Raw genomic sequence first — 24844 nt, 5'->3', positions numbered from 1 at the left:
TTCTACAAGCTCATAGAGGTTTGCCAATTTTAAATCCGATTCTTTTTGACCAAGTTATGGGCTTTTAAAGTTTAAAAGGAGGCCCATTTCTGTAAGCCTTCGCAAAATTAAAATCAATGGCATAAAAACGCCAAATTGTTGACTACCTTTAAAGTTAATTATTTTTATGCAGATAACAGCATAATTAATCCACAATTCCATAAAGGTATGCCATATCGAAAACGAGTTCATTTTGACCAAGTTTTGGGCTTTTAAAGTTTAAAAGGAACGCCCATTTCTGTAAGCCCTCGCAAAATTAAAATCAATGACATCAAATAGGTGAAAATGTTGACTACCTTTAAAGTTAAATATTTTAATGCATAATCATTCTACAAGCTCATAAAGGTATGTCATTTTGAAATCCGATTCTTTTTGACCAAGTTATGGGCTTTTAAAGTTTAAAAGGAGGCCCATTTCTGTAAGCCTTCGCAAAATTAAAATCAATGGCTTAAAAACGCCAAATTTTTGACTACCTTTAAAGTTAATTATTTTTATGCAGATAACAGCATAATCAATCCACAAGTCCATAAAGGTATGCCATATCGAAATCGAGTTCATTTTGACCAAGTTTTGGGCTTTTAAAGTTTAAAGGGAGGCCCATTTCTGTAAGCCCTCGCAAAATTAAAATCAATGACATCAAATAGGTGAAAATGTTGACTACCTTTAAAGTTAAATATTTTAATGCATAAACATTCTACAAGCTCATAGAGGTATGCCATTTTTAAATCCGATTCTTTTTGACCAAGTTTTGGGCTTTTAAAGTTTAAAAGGAGGCCCATTTCTGTAAGCCCTCGCAAAATTAAAATCAATGACATCAAATAGGTGAAAATGTTGACTACCTTTAAAGTTAAATATTTTAATGCATAATCATTCTTCAAGCTCATAGAGGTATGTCATTTTGAAATCCGATTCTTTTTGACCTTTTAAAGTTTAAAAGGAAGCTCATTTCTGTAAAGCTTCGCAAAATTAAAATCAATGGCATAAAAACGCAAAATTGTTGACTACCTTTAATGTTAAATATTTTTATGCATATAACAGCATAATCAATCCACATGTCCATAAAGGTATGCCATATCGAAATCGAATTCCTTTTGACCAAGTTTTGGGCATTTAAAGTTTAAAAGGAGGCCCATTTCTGTAAGCCCTCGCAAAATTAAAATCAATGACATCAAATAGGTAAAAATGGGGACTACCTTTAAAGTTAAATATTTTAATGCATAATCATTCTTCAAGCTCATAGAGGTATGCCATTTTGAAATCCGATTCTTTTTGACCAAGTTATGGGCTTTTAAAGTTTTAAAGGAGGCCCATTTCTGTAAGCCTTCGCAAAATTAAAATCAATGGCTTAAAAACGCCAAATTGTTGACTACCTTTAAAGTTAATTATTTTTATGCAGATAACAGCATAATCAATCCACAAGTCCATAAAGGTATGCCATATCGAAATCGAGTTCATTTTGACCAAGTTTTGGGCTTTTAAAGTTTAAAAGGAGGCCCATTTCTGTAAGCCCTCGCAAAATTAAAATCAATGACATCAAATAGGTGAAAATGTTGACTACCTTTAAAGTTAAATATTTTAATGCATAATCATTCTACAAGCTCATAGAGGTATGCCATTTTGAAATCCGATTCTTTTTGACCAAGTTATGGGCTTTTAAAGTTTAAAAGGAGGCCCATTTCTGTAAGCCTTCGCAAAATTAAAATCAATGGCATAAAAACGCCAAATTGTTGACTACCTTGAAAGTTAAATATTAGTATGCAGATAACAGCATAATCAATCCACAAGTCCATAAAGGTATGCCATACCGAATTCGGATTCCTTTTGACCAAGTTATGGGCTTTTGAAGTTTAAAAGGCGGCCCCCTTCTGTAAAGCTTCGCAAAATTAAAATCAATGACATAAAAACGCCGAATTGTTGACTACCCTTAAAGTTAAATATTTTTATGCAGATAACAGCCTATTCATTCCACAAGCCCATAAAGGTGTGCCATTTTAAAATCCTATTCCTTTTGACCAAGTTATGGGCTTTTAAAGTTTAAAAGGAGGCCCATTTCTGTAAACCCACTCAAAATGAAAATCAATGACATAAAAACGGTAAAAAAGTTGACTATCTTTAAAGTTAAATATTTTATTGCAGATAACAGCACACACATTCCACAAGCCCATAAAGGTGTGCCCTTTTAAAATCCGATTCCTTTTGACCAAGTTATGGGCTCTTAAAGTTTAAAAGGAGGCCCATTTCTGTAAAGCTTCGGAAAACTAAAATCAATGGCATAAAAACGCCTAATTATGGATAAATATTTTTGTGCAGATAACAGCCTATTCATTCCACAAGACCATAAAGGTGTGCCATTTTAAAATCCGATTCCTTTTGACTTATAAAGTTTAAAAGGAAAAAATTCGCAAAATTAAAATCAATGACATCAAACCGTCAAATTGTTGACTACCCTTAGGGTTAAATATTTTTATGCAGATAACAGAATAATCAATCCACAAGTCCATAAAGGTATACCATTTTTAAATCCGATGTCTTTTTACCTAGTTATGGTATTTTAAAGTTTAAAAGGAGTCCCATTTCTGTAAGCCTTCTCATAATTAAAATCAATGGCATCAAACCGTCAAATTGTTGACTACCTTAAAGTTAAATATTTAAATAAAGATAACAGCACAAGCCCATAAAGGTATTCAATTTGGAAATCCGGTTCCTTTAGATCAAGTTATGGACTATTAAAGCTTAAAATTTCTCAAAACTTAAGGGGGTATTCTAGTCTAGAGGCTCTAGTTTCGAGCCTTTTTTAACAATTAATTAAAACTAAACAATTGATATTTTTAGTGTCGGGTTTTCTATCACTTGTTTATTTAACTTAGAAGAGTACATAAAATAAAATTAAAAAAAAAAATTTTTTTCATAGAGTTATGCGTCCTTGAAGTAGAGGGGGGAAAAAAAAGGCCGTGTCCTCGTCGCCATGACTTTTACCCTTGTGATCATCTTAAAAATAAGAAAAAAAATATTCTTAATCAGTACGAATGTCGCTATGTCATGAACCAGCAAAACTAAAAAAAAAATTTTTTTCATAAAATGGCGGCCACTCAAAAAAAAGGTCGATTTTTTTACTCATTTTTTAATTTTATCGAATTTTTTAAAAATATTACAAATTTTAAATTTTTATTTTTTGTTGGTTCATGCGATAGAGAGATATTGAAAGAATATTCATGCCAAATTTTAAGTAAATCGGCTGATTAGAACTTGAAATACCGTATCAGAAAAAGTAGTTTGGAGAAAAACGCGTTTAAAGTTTTACGTTAAATTTCAGGCAGTGTAACTGATAGAATAGCACGAATAATATACATTCTCTTAATCAGCCATAATTTTAAAAATAATTTGAATTTTGAAAAATCCGCTTAGGGAGATGTTTTTGAAAATCTAAACTATCGAAATATGAAAAAAAAAATGCTTCGATTTTTTCAAATTTCTAGACTAGAATACCCCCTTAAGTCAATGACATCAAAACGTCAAAATGTTGACTACCCTTAGGGTTAAATATTTTTATGCAGATAACAGCATATTCATTCCACAAGCGCATAAAGGTATGCCATTTTGAAATCCGATTCCTTTTGACCGAGTTATGGGCTTTTAAAGTTTAAAAGGAGACCCATTTCTGTAAAGCTTCGCAAAATTAAAATCAATGGCATAAAAACGCCAAATTGTTGACTACCTTGAAAAATAAATATTTGTATGCAGATAACAGCATAATCAACCCACAAGTCCATAAAGGTATCCCATACCGAATTCGGATTCCTTTTGACCAAGTTATGGGCTTTCAAAGTTTAAAAGGCAGCGAATTTCTGTAAAGCTTCGCAAAATTAAAATCAATGACATAAAAAGGCCAAATTGTTGACTACCCTTAAAGTTAAATATTTTTATGCAGATAACAGCCTATTCATTCCACAAGCCCATTAAGGTGTGCCATTTTAAAATCCGATTCCTTTTGACCAAGTTATGGGCTCTTAAAGTTTAAAAGGAGGCCCATTTCTGTAAAGCTTCGCAAAACTAAAATCAATGGCATAAAAACGCCTAATTATGGATAAATATTTTTGTGCAGATAACAGCCTATTCATTCCACAAGACCATAAAGGTGTGCCATTTTAAAATCCGATTTCTTTTGACTTATAAAGTTTAAAAGGAAAAAATTCGCAAAATTAAAATCAATGACATCCAACCGTCAAATTGTTGACTACCCTTAGGGTTAAATATTTTTATGCAGATAACAGAATAATCAATCCACAAGTCCATAAAGGTATACCATTTTTAAATCCGATGTCTTTTTACCTAGTTATGGTATTTTAAAGTTTAAAAGGAGTCCCATTTCTGTAAGCCTTCTCATAATTAAAATCAATGGCATCAAACCGTCAAATTGTTGACTACCTTAAAGTTAAATATTTAAATAAAGATAACAGCATAATCATTCCACAAGCCCATAAAGGTATTCAATTTGGAAATCCGGTTCCTTTTGATCAAGTTATGGACTATTAAAGCTTAAAATTTCTCAAAACTTAAGGGGGTATTCTAGTCTAGAGGCTCTAGTTTCGAGCCTTTTTTAACAATTAATTAAAACTAAACAATTGATATTTTTAGTGTCGGGTTTTTTATCACTTGTTTATTTAAAATAGAGTACATAAAATAAAATTAAAAAAAAAAATTTTTTTCATTGAGTTATGCGTCCTTGAAGTAGAGGGGGAAAAAAAAGGCCGTGTCCTCGTCGCCATGACTTTTACCCTTGTGATCATCTTAAAAATAAGAAAAAAAATATTCTTAATCAGTACGAATGTCGCTATGTCATGAACCAGCAAAACTAAAAAAAAAAATTTTTTTTCATAAAATGGCGGCCACTCAAAAAAAAAGGTCGATTTTTTTACTAATTTTTTAATTTTATCGAATTTTTTAAAAATATTACAAATTTTAAATTTTTATTTTTTGTTGGTTCATGCGATAAAGAGATATTGAAAGAATATTCATGCCAAATTTTAAGTAAATCGGCTGATTAGAACTTGAAATACCGTATCAGAAAAAGTAGTTTGGAGAAAAACGCGTTTAAAGTTTTACGTTAAATTTCAGGCAGTGTAACTGATAGAATAGCACGTATAATATACATTCTCTTAATCAGCCATAATTTTAAAAATAATTTGAATTTTGAAAAATCCGCTTAGGGAGATGTTTTTGAAAATCTAAACTATCGAATTATGAAAAAAAAAATGCTTCGATTTTTTCAAATTTCTAGACTAGAATACCCCCTTAAGTCAATGACATCAAAACGTCAAAATGTTCACTACCCTTAGGGTTAAATATTTTTATGCAGATAACAGCATATTCATTCCACAAGCGCATTAAGGTATGCCATTTTGAAATCCGATTCCTTTTGACCGAGTTATGGGCTTTTAAAGTTTAAAAGGAGACCCATTTCTGTAAAGCTTCGCAAAATTAAAATCAATGGCATAAAAACGCCAAATTGTTGACTACCTTGAAAAATAAATATTTGTATGCAGATAACAGCATAATCAACCCACAAGTCCATAAAGGTATCCCATACCGAATTCGGATTCCTTTTGACCAAGTTATGGGCTTTCAAAGTTTAAAAGGCAGCCCATTTCTGTAAAGCTTCGCAAAATTAAAATCAATGACATAAAAAGGCCAAATTGTTGACTACCCTTAAAGTTAAATATTTTTATGCAGATAACAGCCTATTCATTCCACAAGCCCATTAAGGTGTGCCATTTTAAAATCCGATTCCTTTTGACCAAGTTATGGGCTTTTAAAGTTTAAAAGGAGTCCCATTTCTGTAAACCCACTCAAAATGAAAATCAATGACATAAAAACGGTAAAAAAGTTGACTATCTTTAAAGTTAAATATTTTATTGCAGATAACAGCACACACATTCCACAAGCCCATAAAGGTGTGCCATTTTAAAATCCGATTCCTTTTGACTTATAAAGTTTAAAAGGAAAAAATTCGCAAAATTAAAATCAATGACATCAAACCGTCAAGTTGTTGACTACCATTAAAGTTTAATATTTTTATGCAGATAACAGAATAATCATTCCACAAGCCCATAAAGGTGTGCCATTTTAAAATCCGATTACTTTTGACCAAGTTATGGGCTTTTAAAGTTTAAAAGGCGGCCCATTTCTGTAAAGCTTCGCAAAATTAAAATGTAATGTAATTAAAATGTAAATGTGCAAAATTAAATGTACGCCGGTGGGTAGCGGGGTACCGTGGTGGCGCTGGTGGAATGGCGTGGGAGGCGACGGCGGGAAAACTGGCGGCGTCGGCGGGCTGCTTCGCTGGGCTTCGGTGGCTTGCTGCTGGTGCGTTTGCTGCTGGTGCTGCGGAAGCTGTAGGGGAGAAACCACTCGAACGCGTAGTGCCTCTTAATCGAAAATAATGTACTCACAAAGTTAATTTGGTAAAAGTAGGCGGGGGTACGACCGCGGTTTATTTCTCTTTGAACTCCAAAATCGAACTAAATTAGTCTAAGCTCCGCTCTGCGCTTCAAAGCGCAGCGGAGACTTCATAGAGGGAGCTAGGAACAGCGCAGGAGAGCGGGAGCGAGAGAGCGGGAGAGCGGTAGAGCGGTAGAGCGGTGCAGCTGGATAGCGGGGCCAGTCCAGATTCGCCGGACAGTGGGCCTGAACATTCCGCCCCCCTTGCAATCGCTAGCGTTGCAAAAAATAAAGGAGACGGAACTTCGGCCATTCGCCTACGCCTCAAGCCTGCGTACAGGCGCCGGAGACGATCCACCCGAACACCGTCTTCTGGGCTACTGGCAGTTCCTCGTCGTCCACGTGGAAGCCCGGCTGTATCATCTTCGGGTAGACGTCCGGATCAATGACACAGTGGCTGGCCGGTGGAAAACCTCATCCGCGAGCGGTAGTTCCTTAAATTTTTGGACGACGCTCTCACTGAGCGCACGGATGGGAGTGCGGATGCGCACGTTCGGCTCGATCTTGAGGACCACCTCCAGCTTGAGGGCCTCGTCGACCTTCGAACGAATCGTCGCCGTGCATATGCTCTCATCGCCCACGTTTGTTGTCGACAAACGAAACGCGGCGGCCAGGGATGCGTCGATGGAGCTTGTCGGGGTGCACGGATCGATGAGTGCGGCGGTGTCGAACGTCTTCTCTCCGGTCTCGACGATCACCACAGCAGTCGGGAGGACATTGACGCTATGACGCTGGAGCAGTGCGGCGAGCGACGGAGCTGGTGTCGAGGATGCTGAGCGCGGTGGAGGGGCAGGCGTTCGGCGAGTTGGCGGATCTTGCCGGCGCGAACGCTGCGGAGAAGCGGGCTGTTGCTTGGAGCCGGACTTTTTCCGGGAAACAAGTTCGTGCATGTGGAGCAGCGTGTGATGATTCCGGTTGCACGTTCTGCACCGGTCACCGCTACGACAGCTCCCAGTGGAGTGCTCGTGTGCGAGACAGTTCGCGCAGTACTTGTTAATAAGAACTGCCCGCAGCCGCTTCTCTGCGCTCAGCTTTAGGAACCTCTGACACTTCCGAAGAGGATGGATTCCGCGGCAGACTCGGCATCGGTAGGACTGAGTACCTCTAGTACGTCTGCTATCCAAAGCCTGAGCGCTACGTGGACGGGGAGCCATTTTCCTGTTTAGAGTGTGGATAAGGAAAAAACAAACAGGGCTGATTAACAGTGACGTGGATAATGGCTACGGACTAAGGTGTGTAAGAAACGCAGCTCGTTACGAGGTAGTTTTGGGCGGCTCTCTTGGAAGAAGAACCACCTTGGTCACTGGACGTTTGACAATGCCGCGTGTCGTACGAGTGTCGGACATTGCCATCGGCTCCCGGAAAAACGGAGTCTATTCTTCCGAGTCGCCACTCATTTGAGGGCAAATTGTCATCCTTAATGACGACCAGATCGCCGACACGCAGATTTTCTGTGGGGACTTGCCACTTGTTGCGCTTGTGGAGCTCCTTAAGGTACTCATCCTTCCATCGAGTGCGGAATTGTTGATGGAGAGACTTTAAGTGCTGCCACCGGTTCAGAATGGACTTGGATTCGCCCTTTACTTCAGGTTCCACTATGGATAGAAGAGGTCCACCAACAAGAAAGTGCCCTGGTGTCAACGCTAAGAGATCAGTTGGATCCTCGGACATGGGAGATAGCGGTCTGGAATTCAGACAAGCTTCGATTTTTGCTAGGAGGGTGGACAGCTCTTCAAAGGTGTACTTCCGCGTAGCGGTGGACTTGTAAAACAAGGTCTTGAAGCTCTTGACACCAGCTTCCCATAGGCCTCCCATATGGGGTGCCCCAGGAGGAATGAATTGCCAGGTGAGCTGCTGATGACTATACGCATCGGTCACAGACTCCTTAACGGCTTGCAGGAAGTCTCGGGAAAGCACGGTGGAGGCGCCGACGAAGGTCTTTCCATTGTCGGACTGGACTTGACGAGGACACCCTCTTCTAGAGACGAAACGAGCGAAAGCGGCAAGAAACTTTTCAGTCGTTAAGTCGGATGTAGGCTCTAGATGGATGGCCTTTGTAGAAAAACAAACGAAAACCAACACGTACCCTTTCGTAATGAGACAAGCTCTTGCGGTATAATTTTTTATATCAAACGGGCCGGCGTAGTCCATCCCTGTGTACGTGAACGGACGGGAGAAGGACACTCGCTCTTTCGGGAAACTTCCTATCATCTGGACTTGCAATCTCTTTTTGTGGATAACGCAGACCTTGCAGGAGTTAACCACTGCCTTCACCAAGTTCTTTATTCTTGGAACCCAGTATCTGGACCGAGAGAGACGCACCACTAACTGGTTGCCACCAAGTAACGTAATGAGATGCGTGAATTTGACCAGAAGCCGCGAGAGTGCACATTCGTACGGCAGGATTATCGGATGTCGTTCATCCGCGTAACGGCCTCCGACAGTTTGCGGGAGGCCGTTACGCGGCCGCATGCCCTGATTACCCCTTTCTTATCTAGAAAGGGGTTCAGGGAGAGAATCGAACTCGCCGCGGGCACAGGACGCTTCTGACTCAAGCAGCGGTATTCTTCAGGAAAATACCTGCGCTGAGGCAACGTCCTGGGCCTCTAGACGGACCCCGGAAGGCGGTGATTGTCTTCGACTTCGTTGGACAAATCGATGGACATACGCGAGGACCCGCAAGGCTCTATCTAACTTGGAAAAGCGATCTAGGAAATCTTCTGACGGCATAGACGTCACATGGACTTTAACGGCACGCTTTTCGATCTCAGTCACCGGCAGGTCGGTTCCCTGGCCGGGCCAATGATCGCGTGGACGTTGCAGCCAAGTGGGTCCATGCCACCAAAGCGGGTTATCCACCAGCTCTTGGAGGGGAACTCCTCGACTAGCCAAATCAGCTGGATTATGTTCGGATTGAACGTGCGACCAATTGGCCGCCTCAGTGGACTCGGTGATCTTCGTCACCCTGTTGGCAACGAACGTAGTCCAATGGCACGCTGGTTTTGCTAACCATGCTAGCACAATCGTGGAATCGGTCCAACAATGGAATTTTGAGGTCAGCCTCGGCATATTTGGAAGAATGGCTTCGGCCATCTCGGACAAAACGAGAGCCTCACATAACTCCAGCCTGGGAAGGGACACCGTTTTGACTGGCGCCACACGCGTCTTGGCCGTGAGCAAGTGCACCATCGTCTTATGGCCCACTTTTACGCGCACATAGATCGCAGCACCGTATGCCTTTTGCGAGGCGTCACAGAATCCGTGATGCTCTACGCGGAACTCTGGACGGAAGGAAACCCATCTGGGTATTCTGACCTGGTCTAGGACCGAATAGCTCTGGAGAAAGCTGTTCCACCTTTGGCACAGCTCAATTGGAAGTTTATCGTCCCAGCCTAGATCCTGAAGCCAAATCTCTTGCATAAAGATTTTGGCACACACAACAAATGGAGCGAGCCAGCCTGCTGGATCAAACAGCTTGGCAATTTGGGAAAGGACTTGGCGTTTCGTGTGGGAGATTTCCGTTGCTAAAAAGAACTCATCGGACGTCGCCTTCCATCGTACGCCGAGAGTTTTGGCTGTGCTCTCAGTGTCGATGTCGAGGAAGTCGGTTGTCAGAAGATGATCGCATTGGATATGAGCTAATATTTCTTTGTTGTTGGAGGTCCATTTTCTCAATGGAAACCCCGCGGAATCTAGAGCACTTTGTAGCTCGCGAACAATGGACTTAGCGTCCTCGGCGGAGTCAGCTCCCGAAAGGATATCGTCTACATACATATGATTTCGAATGACGTTGCTCGCTCTTGGATGGCTGAGCTGCACGTCAGTTGCCAACTGTTGCAGGACTCGAATGGCCAGGAATGGCGCGCAATTGACTCCAAAAGTTACCGTCTGTAATTCGAAATCTCGAATGTGCCCCTCGCTGTTGCGGAATAAGATGCGCTGGAACGGGGAATGCTTCGGATCTACCCATATCTGCCGATACATTTTCTCGATATCGGCACTGTAGACGTATCGGAAATATCGCCACTTCAGGATCTGGATAGTTAGATCGGACTGTAAGACTGGGCCAGCATGAAGGATATCATTTAAACTGACCCCATTCTCTGAAGGGCTGGAGGCATTGAAAACCACACGTAACTTAGTGGTTGTACTTTCCGGCTTGAGCACGGCATGATGCGGAAGGTAATAACTGGCAGAATTATGGGTAGGGCGGACTTCTTTCATGTGATTGAGGTCGAGATAGAGTTGTATTTGGCTTTCAGCTGACAGTCCCTCTTTAGGCGTTGCTCGGTTCTTAGGAACTGCGACAACGCGGAGGATCTGGAGTGACCGAGGGCGGATTTTATGTTTTGAGGATCACGAAACGGAAGACTTACGACATACCTGCCGTTATCGTCTCTCGTAGTCGTTCGGAGAAAATTTTCCTCACATGTCAAATCGGAAGATTTTGTCACTTTTACTGGCAGATCCTCCACCTCCCAAAATTTGGTGAGAAGCCTATCCAGGGACGTGTCAACTGTGTGGGAGATTCGTGTGGAAAAAACGGAAACCTGATTTTCCCTTGGAGCAGGAACGGGTCCTGTTAGGATCCACCCGAAAATGGTTTCTTGCCCGAGGAGAGAGCCACAAATATTCGGCCGGGTGCCGCATAGGAGAATGGATGGCAGTATGTCGGCCCCGACCAGAATATCTATCTGTGCGCTCTCGTAGAACTTTGGATCCGCTAGTGACAGTTCGGGAAGATCCCGTAGAAACTGTTGCGGAATCGGACAAGATAGAAGGTTTCCAGCTAATTGAGGAAGAACATAGGCAGTCGTGTTTATTTGCAAGCCAGGCCTGGTCGGAGAACGGATGGTAAACTGACAGAGCTTTTTGGATTCAGCGGATACTGTCTGGGTTAAGCCTGATACTTGGGCTCGGATTACCTGGTGAGGCAACTTAATTAGTTTGAAAAGCCGCTCAGACATAAAGGTTGCCTCTGATCCTGAATCTATCAAGGCACGAGCTTTAAAATTTGACCCCAGGTGACATATGTCAATTATGGCGGTGCCTAGCAAGACGGATCTATACCCCGTCGCGAAGTAATTTTGGACTGTAGAGTCCGTGGACCGGGAAGCGGTGGCAACTGGTGTACTTGGTCTTGATCTGGGTCTTGGGGCGGGATTCGCAGGCGATTGGGAGGAGTTGCCTCTGTGTAGTAAGGTGTGATGGCGGCCGCGGCACGTAAAACAGCTATGAGTGCTTTCACAATCACGCAGCTGATGCCCTCGTGCGAAGCAGTTCAGACACAGCTGCTTCCTCTTTATATATGCCGACCGCTCGTCGACCGTCATCTGGAGGAACCGTGCACATGTGCGGACAGCATGGTTTTCCTTCTTACAAAGGTCACATCCTTTTGGCTTGGGTGCTACCCTTGTCTCGTAAGAATTTATTCTTCGAGGCGCTGCGGATGTTTTTGGCAGAGATTGACTCGAGCCTGACGGCCGTACGTCGTCTATGGCTTCTAAGGTCCGGTGACGCTCCGTAAGGAAGGCGTTCAGTTCCTGCCACGTCGGAATCTCTGCCTTATTGTGCAGGGACTGTTCCCACAAGGATATCGTGAGCTTAGGAAGTTTGGAGGAGCACATGTATACTAGGAGACAATCCCAAATTTCGGTTTCAATTCCGGACATTTCTAAAGCCGTAAGGCAACCCTGGATGGTACATTGAAGTTCACGGATAGCTGACCCAGATTCCTGATTAACGGACTGCACATTGAAAAATATTTTTAACTGGCTATTTACTAACAACCGCTTGTTTTCGAAACGCTCAGTTAGGTTAGCCCAAGCTGAGCGAAAGCCGTCGTTAGTAAGGGGGGAGTTTGACACTATCGTGTGTGCATCGCCGCTTGTTTTGGCATTTAGATGAAACAGTTTTTCGACTGGCGTCAGCCTTGGATTGTTTATATAAATGGCCGTAAACAGATCCCTAAAGGTCGGCCACCGCAGATAATCTCCGGCGAAAACCTCGGTATCGCACGGAGATAGCCGACATCCAGAGGAAATATAATTCTGGGTAGGAACAGCTTGAACTTGGGGAGCCTGGGCTATCATATCCGCGATCTGAGCCCCACATCTCTCGTAAACGGAATAGCAGTAGCCTTATTTAGCCTTGAGAACTGGCAAACTATCAGCTGCACTGTCTCCGGCTGCTGCTTTGCACCCGGTGCATTCATCGTATTCTGCCTTGATGCGGTCCCATAACGCGCGTATTTCTTCGCGGCGGATGTTCAGCATGGACAGAGTAGGAGGGATCGGCAAAGGAGTGTTTGCTCTGGATTCAAACTCACTCAGCCGATCTGAGACCTCAGTAAATTTGCTTAGAGCGATTTGGGAAGGTGTTAGTGCCATTTTGCCGTTTGCACGGGTGGCCCTTTTTCGGGGCGACGAGGTCTTGGCGGTTAGTTCGGGTGTGGGCGGATCTACGGATATGCCTGGGACTACGGCAGGTGGAATAGACAACTTGTTGTTATAGTCCCCGGTGGAGTAATTGTAATATTTCGCCTTTACTTAAACTTCTGAATGTAGAAAAAATACAAAATTATGCCAATAAGTTGTTGGCCGGAGGATGCGATCGGTTGATTATTTAATATTGGAGTATTGCTTTAATTTAATTTAATATTCCGAGGGAAAAATACTAAAAATATACCAAAAAAAATTGGTGGACGGCGGCTGCTATGCATGCAGTGGAGTGCTGGTATTTTTCGCGTTTAAGTAAAATAAATTTTACGGAGTAAATACCAAATACCGAAAAAAATACTACAAAGTTTGATGGTAAATAAAACACAATGACCAAAAAATTTTCACGTCGGTTGGTGTAATTTTTTATTTTATTATTTTTTACCGGATGGCCGACGGAAAACTTTAATTAGTTGGAACGGGATGGTGGAGTTAAAAATTATATGTGACTGTATGTTGATTATGTATATATGTAGATATTTTTATGTATGTATGGATGTAGATATTTGTATATATGTAGATATTTGTATGTATGTAGATATTTTCATGTATGTAATTTTCGCCGGTTTTAAATTTATTAAATATGGATGTAGATATTTGTATATATGTAGATATTTTTATGTATGTAGATATTTTCATGTATGTAATTTTCGCCGGTTTTAAATTTATTAAATAATTATTGCCGGCGGGGTATGTGTTGTTGTGGAAGTTTTCGATTTATTGTGTGTGGACTGTATTTGGAAAAAAGAAAAAATATGTGCAAGTATTTTAGCGGCTGCGGATATACAGTGAGAAAAATCTTGAAAAGTTTTGGGGGCCTGAATTGGCAGAACAGTAGAAATTAAATAATTCTCACTGTATGCTTGGCTTATATTTGCACAATATTTTTTCTAAGCTTGGAATTTTTCTCGATTTCGTATATGTGTATGTAAGTATGGATGAACGGCCAAATGCAATTAAAAAAAAAGGAGTCGGAAAAAATTGGCAATATGGCCGCACGTAGCAAAAGGAAAATCGAAGAAAAAAATGGCGAAGTAATTTATTAATTGCCGTTGTCGGATTTAATCGGACTAGGATTTTGGACAAATCGTACAGAAAGTCAAACGAATTATATTTTCGAGTGGCTGACTGCAGACCGGCAATTAATAAGACGAAAAGCTTTACTTATCTTATCGGCTCGAATGGAGCAAAATGTACGCCGGGGGGTAGCGGGGTACCGTGGTGGCGCTGGTGGAATAGCGTGGGAGGCGACGGCGGGAAAACTGGCGGCGTCAGCGGGCTGCTTCGCTGGGCTTCGGTGGCTTGCTGCTGGTGCGTTTGCTGCTGGTGCTGCGGAAGCTGTAGGGGAGAAACCACTCGAACGCGTAGTGCCCCTTAATCGAAAATAATGTACGCACAAAGTTAATTTGGTAAAAGTAGGCGGGGGTACGACCGCGGTTTATTTCTCTTTGAACTCCCAAATCGAACTAAATTAGTCTAAGCTCCTCTCTGCGCTTCAAAGCGCAGCGGAGACTTCATAGAGGGAGCTAGGAACAGCGCAGGAGAGCGGGAGCGCGAGAGAGCGGAAGAGCGGTAGAGCGGTAGAGCGGTGCAGCTGGATAGCGGGGCCAGTCCAGATTCGCCGGACAGTGGGCCTGAACAACTAGCATAAAAACGCCAAATAAAAGATAAATATTTTTGTGCAGATAACAGCCTATTCATTCCACAAGCCCATAAAGGTGTGCCATTTTAAAATTCGATTCCTTTTGACCAAGTTATGGACTTTTAGAGTTGAAAAGGAGGCCCATTTCTGAAAAAATTCGCAAAATTAAATTCAGTGACATCAAACCGTCAAATTGTTGACTACCATTAAAGATAAATATTGTAATGCAGATAACAGCATAATCAATCCACAAGTCCATAAAGGTATACCATTTTTAAATCCGATGTCTTTTTACCTAGTTATGGTATTTTAAAGTTTAAAAGGAGGCCACTTTCGGTAAGCCTTCGCAAAATTAAAATCAATGGGACCAAACTGTCAAATTGTTGAGTTAAAGTTAAATATTTAAATAAAGATAACAGCATAATCATTCCACAAGCCCATAAAGGTATTCAATTTGAAAATCCGATTCCTTTTGATCAAGTTATGGACTATTAAAGCTTAAAATTTCTCAAAATTTAAGTCAATGACATCAAAACGTCAAAATTTTGAATACCCTTAAAGTTAAATATTTTTATGCAGATAACAGCCTTTTCATTCCACAAGCCCATAAAGGTGTGCCATTTTAAAATCCGATTCCTTTTGACCAAGTTATGGGCTTTTAAAGTTTAAAAGGAGACCCATTTCTGTAAAGCTTCGCAAAATCAAAATCAATGGCATAAAAACGCCTAATTAAAGTTAAATATTTTTGTGCAGATAACAGCCTATTCATTCCACAAGACCATAAATGTGTGCCATTTTAAAATCCGATTCCTTTTGACCAAGTTATGGGGTTATAAAGTTTAAAAGGAAAAAATTCGCAAAATTAAAATCAATGACATCAAACCGTCAAATTGTTGAATACCATTAAAGTTTAATATTTTTATGCAGATAACACCATAATCAATCCACAAGTCCATAAAGGTATACCATTTTTAAATCCGATGTCTTTTTACATAGTTATGGTATTTTAAAGTTTAAAAGGAGGCCCATTTCTGTAAGCCCTCGCATAATTAAAATCAATGGCATCAAACCGTCAAATTGTTGACTACCTTTAAAGATAAATATTTAAGTAAAGATAACAGCATAATCATTCCACAAGCCCATAAAGGTATTCAATTTGGAAATCCGATTCCTTTTGATCAAGTTATGGACTATTAAAGCTTAAAATTTCTCAAAACTTAAGTCAATGACATCAAAACGTCAACATGTTGACTACCCTTAGGGTTAAATATTTTTATGCAGATAACAGCCTATTCATTCCACAAGCCCATAAAGGTGTGCCATTTTAAAATCCGATTCCTTTTGACCAAGTTATGGGCTTTTAAAGTTTAAAAGGAGGCCCATTTCTGTAAACCCACTCAAAATGAAAATCAATGACATAAAAACGGTAAAAAAAGTTGACTATCTTTAAAGTTAAATTTTTTATTGCAGATAACAGCACACACATTCCACAAGCCCATAAAGGTGTGCCATTTTAAGATCCGATTCCTTTTGACCAAGTTATGGGCTTTTAAAGTTTAAAAGGAAGCCCATTTCTGTAAAGCTTCGCAAAATTAAAATCAATGGCAAAAATATTTTTATGCAGATAACAGCATATTCATTCCACAAGCGCATAAAGGTATGCCATTTTGAAATCCGATTCCTTTTGACCGAGTTATGGGCTTTTAAAGTTTAAAAGGAGACCCATTTCTGTAAAGCTTCGCAAAATTAAAATCAATGGCATAAAAAAGCCTAATTAAAGATAAATATCTTTGTGAAGATAACAGCCTATTCATTCCACAAGACCATAAAGGTGTGCCATTTTAAAATCCGATTCCTTTTGACTTATAAGGTTTAAAAGGAAAAAATTCGCAAAATTAAAATCAATGACATCAAACCGTCAAATTGTTGACTACCATTAAAGTTTAATATTTTTATGCTGATAACAGAATAATCAATCCACAAGTCCATAAAGGTATACCGTTTTTAAGTCCGATGTCTTTTTACCTAGCTATGGTATTTTAAAGTTTAAAAGGAGGCCCATTTGTGTAAGCCTTCGCATAATTAAAATCAATGGCATCAAACCGTCAAATTGTTGACTACCTTTAAAGATAAATATTTAAATAAAGATAACAGCATAATCATTCCACAAGCCCATAAAGGTATTCAATTTGGAAATCCGATTCCTTTTGATCAAGTTATGGACAATTAAAGCTTAAAATTTCTCAAAACTTAAGTTAATGACATCAAAACGTCAAAATGTTGACTACCCTTAGGGTTAAATATTTTTATGCAGATAACAGCCTATTCATTCCACAAGCCCATAAAGGTGTGCCATTTAAAAGTCCGATTCCTTTTGACCAAGTTATTGGCTTTTAAAGTTTAAAAGGAGGCCCATTTCTGTAAAGCTTCGCAAAATTAAAATCACTGGCATAAAAACGCCAAATAAAAGATAAATATTTTTGTGCAGATAACAGCCTATTCATTCCACAAGCCCATAAATGTGTGCCATTTTAAAATCCGATTCCTTTTGACCAAGTTATGGGTCTTTATAGTTTAAAAGAAAAAATTCGCCAAATTAAAATCAATGACATCAAACCGTCAAATTGTTGACTTCCATTAAAGTTTAATATTTTTATGCAGTGTAACGAACTGATTTTTATGGTCTGCTCGCTACGAGATTCGTGCGGCTAGCTCAGTATATTGTGTGTTCGTCCCACCAAATTTATATTAACGTGACCGCCCAGTAGCTCAGTGAGAAAGCACAGAATTCACGGGTTCGTATTGGGTTTATTGTGGGTATATTATTACAAGTGTCTTAGTCGCTTGGTTGGCCTTGACTCGTTGCTTGTGACCCTCGGTACGTCCGATGGTCCTGATTGACTTGACGACCTCTCGCCTTTGAAGACTCGGTGCTCCAGTCCTGTAGCTCTCTGAAGATACTCGCAGCTCCCTGAAGATCCTCGCAGCTCCCTGAAGGTACTCGCAGCTCCCTGAAGACGCTCGCTGCTCCCTGAAGACGCTCGCTCGCTGATCGCTTCGCACGCGTGACTTGGTGACTGCTGGTAACGACTCGGACTCGCGAGGGGGTCAGCCGTACGGGCTTAGGGAAGCGTCACCGTTCTCAGACTAGGGTGAACAGAAGCTGCGCTCTCCAGGATCGCTCCTTTCGACACACCGCCGCCTGTCCCTTGCTCTGTCCCGGATGGTCCCACTGGGGTTTCCGCTCAGCCCGCGCGGACAGTCAAGGCGGTAACGCCAGGAATCTGCCTCGCGCTTTACTTCGCTTCCACGCCTAGTGTAAACGAACGTTCCACCCTAGCCTCACCCTTTTGCTTTTGGTCCTGGACGTTTCCGCGTGGCTTTTGGTACTCGGGGTTCGGGCACGCCGCTCCAGGACCTCGCAAGTCGAATCTGTAGGGCTCTCCTGGACAATTCCACTCGAGACCGTACCGATCGACCGCTCTCCCTTCTGGCTTGTTATATTCGTGATTCGGGCACGCCGCTCCGGGACCTCGCAAGTCGAATCCGTAGGGCTCTCCTGGACAATTCCACTCGAGACCTTACTGATCGACCGCTCTCCCTTCTGGCTGGTTATACTCTCTCCAGGCGTAACGCCAGGACTTTGTGGATAAAGTTAAACGACCGCCTTGACCTAGCCGTGTGACGCCCTCTGGATCTCAGCTACCTGCGTCTCAATTCGGAGATTCCTGGTATCCCAATCCCGAACGTCTCGACGTAGCAATCTTGCTCCTTGTAGGCTCCCACGGCGTTGTTTCCCTGGCGACTCGACTTGCTGTTGCTCCCTTGTAGATTATCGGGTTGTTTGATTGTTCACTTTGGTATCTGACTGATCTTGACGGTTTGACTCCTTGTGATCGACTGATCCAGCTGCCAGCGCTCTGCGGCCTTATATAGGGCCTCCGGGAACCGTTATTTCCCTTTTGCGCACGGCCCGCTGGATCTCTCCACTCTGGGTCCAAAGTCCGTGCGTCCTGGATGACCCACTTGTCGTTCCCGTACCGCTTCCAATCGATGCTCCGCCCACTGCTGCCATCCCGCTGATTCTCGTGATGCTTGTGGCACGCCTGTGTGCCGCTCCACCGCCGAGATGTGGCACTTCCTCTCCCGGTCCAAAGTTCACGGGAGAGTCCAAAGTCCGATGGAGTCCCGTTACCCGCTTTTGCACACGGCACTCTTGCCTTGCCCGCGAAGTCTCCACTCTCTCTCGATCTCCATCCTCGGTCTCCAAACTCTCTCGCTCTCCTTCATTGGTCTCCAAACTCTCTCGCTCTCCTTCGTTGGTCTCCAAACTCTCTCGCTCTCCTCGCCGCGCCGTTACTACGCGAATTCGCCGCGTATCTGGCAAGCGGCCGGCCATCTGCTGCTGTTTCTATTTGTGGGGAGTTATTCAACTCCTCACATTCCCCCCTTACTTCGGGAAACATTTTAAACTTGTTCCTACTCTCCGGCGTTTTCTTGTTTATCCTAGCCTTCGAGTCCTTGTGATTCCCGCGGCGCTCCCTCGTTGCTCCCTCGATGCTCCCACGACGCTTTTAACTCCGTTTAGTTTCTACAGCGCTGGTCATCCTCCTCGTTGCAACTTGAATCTCCCGCGCCGATATCTTTCCTGACTCCACTGGGACATCGATACTCGTGTGCTATCGATCCCCAGCTCGCTGCTCATCGCTGCGTTCTACTCCTTTCATTTGCTTCCTCCGCCTGGTCACACCATTCGTGTGTGATCGATGTGCGATATCGATATCGACGGTGCGGCGTTGCCACCTGCTCGTTGCGATACTTCCACCTTTGGCCGATATTACCATTTGACGTGTACCCATCGATCGCACTTTCATCTAGTGCCAATCGATCGCCTATCGAGGCGCCCCCTTCCCTGGCTCATGGTGATTTTGCAACTTTCTAGGTAAGTTTTCGCATTTCCTCACTCCTTTCTATTTCATCCTTTCTCTCTCCACACGACCTCTCTCGCCTCTCGTCTCTCTCTCTCGCCCTTCAATCGTCCTCAGCCGGCTGGGCCTGGCTTTCGCTGGCAACACTCGAACGCTGGTGCGGAGAGGACTTCGCATTTGCTTCGCTGCAGGTAAGTATTTTGGTGTCGCTTGGCTGCTTCCTGTATTAACCCAATATTGATTTCAGGACGCTGAAGCTGCCATGTATGCCCCTTACTTCTGGCCCCTGTTTCAGCCGCGTTTCCCGTTCCATGTCGGTTTTTCTTTTCTTTTTTTTTTTAAACTCTGTTTTTTTTTCGGTTTATTTAAATTTTTTTTATTTTTGCTCCTCGAACACTCTTGTGCCCGCCAGCCCCAACCGGACGCGGAACGCGCGCCCCTCTCTCCACACGCGCACGCTGCGCCTGCCGCCCAGGATGCGAGCCTCCTGCACCACCGGTGCCTCCGCGATCCCTTCGGGCCACTCCGGCTCCGCGATCTCTCGCCATCGCTGGCCCTCCGGCGCCGACACCGTACGCGACAACTTCGGCCGGGTCACCACCTCGGACACTTCGGGCGCCGAGTGCTGCCGCTTGAGCGGAGGACGGCCGTTTTCCACGGGCTCAGGCCACACCCAGGGTCCTCGCTCCAGAGGCTCCGCGGATATTGCGCTCCCGGTAGGCGTTGGCGTCGTCGGTCCGGTGCTCGGCGTCGGTGGTGCCCATTGCTCCGGTCTGCCACGGGTCCTGGGGTCCAGCGGGCTCACCCGTGGACCACACTCTTCCCAGATCCGGGGTTCTTCCGTCGCCGCCGTCTCCTCCGCGGGTCCCTCCGGCCAGGTCCAGACGACCGTCTGCTGTCGCCACCTCACCCCTTCGGCCACGAACGTCCGGGTGCTGTGGCTCACGTGGGCCGCCGGGATGTCTGTCCGGATGTGTTGCTGCTGCGGTGGTGGCTGCTGCTGCGGTGGTGGCTGCTGCTGCGGTGGTGGCTGCTGCTGCGGTGGCTGCTGCTGCGGTGGCTGCTGCTGCTGCGGTGGCTGCTGCTGCGGTGGTGGCTGCTGCTGCGGTGGCTGCTGCTGCTGCGGTGGTGGCTGCTGCTGCGGTGGCTGCTGCTGCTGCGGTGGCTGCTGCTGCTGCGGTGGCTGCTGCTGCGGTGGTGGCTGCTGCTGCTGCGGTGGTGGCTGCTGCTGCGGTGGCTGCTGCTGCTGCGGTGGCTGCTGCTGCGGTGGCTGCTGCTGCTGCGGTGGCTGCTGCTGCGGTGGCGGCTGCTGCTCGTGCCTCGGCGTGGGCGGTCGTGCGGGCGTCCACCGTGGTGACCCCTCGTATCGCGGTGTGGGCGGGATTTCGGGCAGCCACCGCGGAGGCGAGGGTGCCCAATCGTCTGCCACTTCTTGCGGCGGGGTGCCGGGTTCGGGCGCATACCTCGGCGTAGGTGGGTACCCCGGGTTTTCCCACAGCTGCGTCTCCTCCTCCTCGGCCATCCGTAGTTGGGCCTGCCACTCCGGCGACTCCTCCATCTCCTTCAACCGCCGCTCCTCGTTTCGCCCTCGCGCCTCGCACTTGCGCCGGAACTCCCACGTAGCCGCTACCACGGCCTCGGCATGGCTAACGGGAGCCGTCTGGTCCTGGGGCGGTTCTCCACTGGCCCACTCCACCTGCGCCGCGCCAGTCGGTATGCGTCCGTCGGCCCGGTTGAACGCCTTGCGAAGCCGCCATCGCCGTTGCTCCACCCGCGGGTCCTCCACCAATTCGACGTCGCTGTCGGAGCTGATCACCGGATCGGGGACGCCCCGCCCGGAGATCCGCCGCGAGGTTCGGGTAGGCCGGGCTGCCGACCATCCTTGCCCCGGGCTGGATCCTCCGGACGGCTGGTGGGCCTCCATCATCCTGCGCGCTTCGCTTCTTGTCACCCGTGTGCTCATGATGCTTGTTGATTTTTGATTGTGCAGCTGGAGCCTGGGCTCCCTTTAAATACACCTCGGTTCCGAGCCTTCCTCTTTGCTCGATCCCGCTATTTCCATCGGCCTCTCCTTCTTACTACCCAGATCTACGGTACAGCTCTCTGCTCTGTGCCGTCTTCCCTCTTCCTTCGGCAGACTTTTGATGCGTGTTTTTTCTTTTCCTACGATCAGTCCCAATCGAGACCTTAGACGCTCTGGTTCGCTCCCTTTGTGTTCTTAACGTTCTCCTGATGTCCTTTATGTGTTTCATTGCGCCTTTGTAGATGACCTGTAGTATCCTTGGAGGTATCCTTGGAATTTGTTCGTAGTATCCTTTGGGAATCCTTGCAGGTATCCTTGGACTCTTTCCGTAGTACCCTTTGGGAATCCTTGGACGTATCCTTTGACTCCTTTCGTAGTATCCTTTGGGCATCCTTGGAGGTATCCTTGGAATCCTTTCGTAATACCCTTTGTTCATCCTTGGAGGTATCCTTGGTATCCTTGTACTCCTCTCGTAGTATCCTTTGGGCACCCTTGGAGGTATCCTTGGGATCCTTTCGTAGTGTCCTTTGGTCATCCTTGGAGGTATCCTTGGACTCCTTTCGTAATATCCTTTGGGCACCCTTGGAGGTATCCTTGGGATCCTTTCGTAGTGTCATTTGGTCATCCTTGGAGGTATCCTTGGACACCCTTCGTAGTATCCTTTGGGCATCCTTGGAGGTATCCTTGGACACCCTTCGTAGTATCCTTTGGGCATCCTTTAATGTTGTTTTGCATCTGTTGTGTCTGCTTGCTGTAGCCGCTCGCCTGAGTTTTCCGTTTGTTGCTGTTTCAGCTCGCTTACGTGGATGGTCCGCTCTTTCTTTGTGTTTATGTGTCTTATTTTGCAGATTACTGGTGACGCAAAACCTATGACTTGGTAAGGTCCGTCGTATCTTGGGGCCAATTTTGCTGCGAACCCCTCGGCCGCTTTTGATAAATGGTGTTCCTTGGCCCACACGACGTCACCCACCTTTGGCGTCCATTGCCTCCTCCTTAGGTTATAATGCCTAGCCTGGTCCTGGGATGCTTTCTCCAGGTTCCGCCTTACAATCTCGAAGATTTCCCTGAGTTTGTTAGCATTCTCTTCCGGGGTCTCTGTCGGTCGTCCGGTCCCTACGGTTTCTCTGTCGTATAGGGCGCTCGGTAGTCTTGGTTCTCTGCCTTGGGTAATGAACGACGGTGTGTAACCTGTGGATTCTGAAACGCTCGTGTTTACTGCCAGCATGATTTCTGGCCATTTTTCGTCCCAGTCTCTTTGGTTCTGCCCTGCGAACTGCGCAATCATTGTTTTCACCGTCCTATTGGCTCTCTCAGTCGGGTTCTCCTGTGGGGTGTATGGAGCTGTGAACTGTTGCCTGGCTCCCATTTCGCCCAGGAAACTCTTGAAGGTTTTGCTGGTAAACTGGACTCCGTTGTCCGTTATGACTATTTTGGGGACCCCATACCTCGCGATTATGCGTTCTTTAAAAGCTTTCTTTAGGGATTCGGCCGTCGCGCTTCGCAGCGGCACCAACTCAGTCCACTTGGAGAACCTGTCTATCAATACCAGCAGCATTTGGTTGCCGTGTTTCGAACGCGGCAGGGGTCCGACGAAGTCCGCACATACCGTAGCCCATGGTTCCTCTGGCACCTGCGTAAGCATTTTCCCAGCCATTTGCATCTGATTCGGCTTGAACCTCATGCATGTCTCGCATACTCGCACGTGGGCTCGGGCGTCTCTGTGCATTCCTGGCCAGTAGTACCGGGCTGCCAGACGTGCTATTGTCTTTCGGCTTCCTACATGGCCAGCCGCCGGTGAGTCGTGGTTCTCCTTCAGCACCGTTTCCCGTAGAGCTTTCGGGACGCACATCTTTCATGTTGCAACATCTTCACTGCCCGCTCTATGAGGTATATTCCTGTACAGGGTGTTACCCTCCATAACGTAGTCTGGATACTTTTGCGGCTGGGTCCTTATCTTTTCGCGCATTTCCAGAATCCAGCTGCATGCTGCAGACGCTTCCGCCGCCGACGTCTCCTTGATCCCTCGAAGCGTTTCCGGCAGTGGCTGCCTTGACAAAGCGTCTGCCACCACGTTGAGTTGCCCTTTCCTGTACGCTATTTCGAAATCGTACTGCTGCAGCTCCAGGGCCCATCTGGCGATCCTCCCTGAAGGGCTCTCTATGCTGTTGAGCCACTTCAGTGCCATGTGGTCGGTTACTACTTTAAAGTGGTAACCTTCCAGATACGGCTTGAGCTTTCGGATTGCCCAGACGATTGCCAAGCACTCCTTCTCGGTTGTTGAGTAATTCTTCTCAGCGCCGTTGAGCGTTCGGCTTGAGTAAGAGATTACCTTTTCGCCTCGTTCAGTTTCCTGGGTCAAGATTGCCCCGATGCCGTAGTCGCTTGCGTCAGTTTGCAAGATGAATGGTTTGTCGAAGTCCGGGCATGCCAGTACGGGGTCTGCGACGAGTCTTGCCTTCACCTCTTCGAACGCCGTCTGATGTTCCTGTGTCCACACCCATTTATTGCCCTTGCGTAGCAGATCGTTGAGAGGTTTGACTATTTTTGCGAAGTCAGGTACAAACCGGCGGTACCATGATGCTACGCCCAGGTACTGTCGGAGCTCTCTTACTGTCGATGGTGGTTCTAGTTCGGCGATGGCTGCTACCTTTTCCGGATCCGTGCCTATTCCTTCGCTAGTCACTCGATGACCGAGATATAACAGCTCTTTCTTGAAAAATTGGCACTTCTCCGGGTTTAATCTCAGATTTGCCTCCTTTAGTCGTCGGAAAACTTCCTTTAGGTTGGCCTTATGTTCTTCCAGCGAGCGCCCGATCACTATGATGTCGTCCTGGTAAGCAAATGCGTGCGGCGACATTTCTGGGCCAATCACCCGGTCCAGCACCCGTTGAAAAGTCGCAGACGCCGAATGAAGTCCGAATGGCATTACTTTCCATTGGAATAAACCTTTCCCCGGCACTGTAAATGCCGTATACTGCCTGCTGTCCGCTTTCAGTGGGATTTGCCAGTACCCATCCTTTAGGTCCAAGCTGCTGATGTACCGTGCTTCCCTCAGTTGGTCGAGAATATAATTTATTCGGGGCATCGGGTAGGCATCCTTTACAGATTTGGCGTTTATTTGCCTAAAGTCGACGCACAGTCTCCATTTGCCCGTCTTTTTTCTAACCATCACGATGGGAGAACTGTATGGGCTTGTTGAGTGTTCTATGTATCCCAT

General features: G+C 45.1%; 1 protein-coding gene across 1 annotated transcript; it reads right to left on the bottom strand.

Moving 5' to 3' along the window:
• Positions 1 to 19980: 19980 nt before the first annotated feature.
• On the bottom strand, positions 19981 to 21567 carry LOC119562463 (extensin-like). Its single transcript, XM_037875648.1, has 2 exons — positions 20954 to 21567; positions 19981 to 20539 (listed from the first exon to the last, which is right to left on the bottom strand). Exons 1-2 carry the CDS (start codon positions 21565 to 21567, stop codon positions 19981 to 19983), a joined length of 1173 nt encoding a protein of 390 aa, XP_037731576.1.
• Positions 21568 to 24844: the final 3277 nt, after the last annotated feature.

This window comes from Drosophila subpulchrella, unplaced genomic scaffold (assembly GCF_014743375.2).
Source record: "Drosophila subpulchrella strain 33 F10 #4 breed RU33 unplaced genomic scaffold, RU_Dsub_v1.1 Primary Assembly Seq49, whole genome shotgun sequence".
Lineage (NCBI taxonomy): Eukaryota > Metazoa > Arthropoda > Insecta > Diptera > Drosophilidae > Drosophila > Drosophila subpulchrella.
The sequence above is the reverse complement of the archived record's forward strand: the minus strand, read 5'-3'. Positions and strand labels throughout refer to the sequence as shown.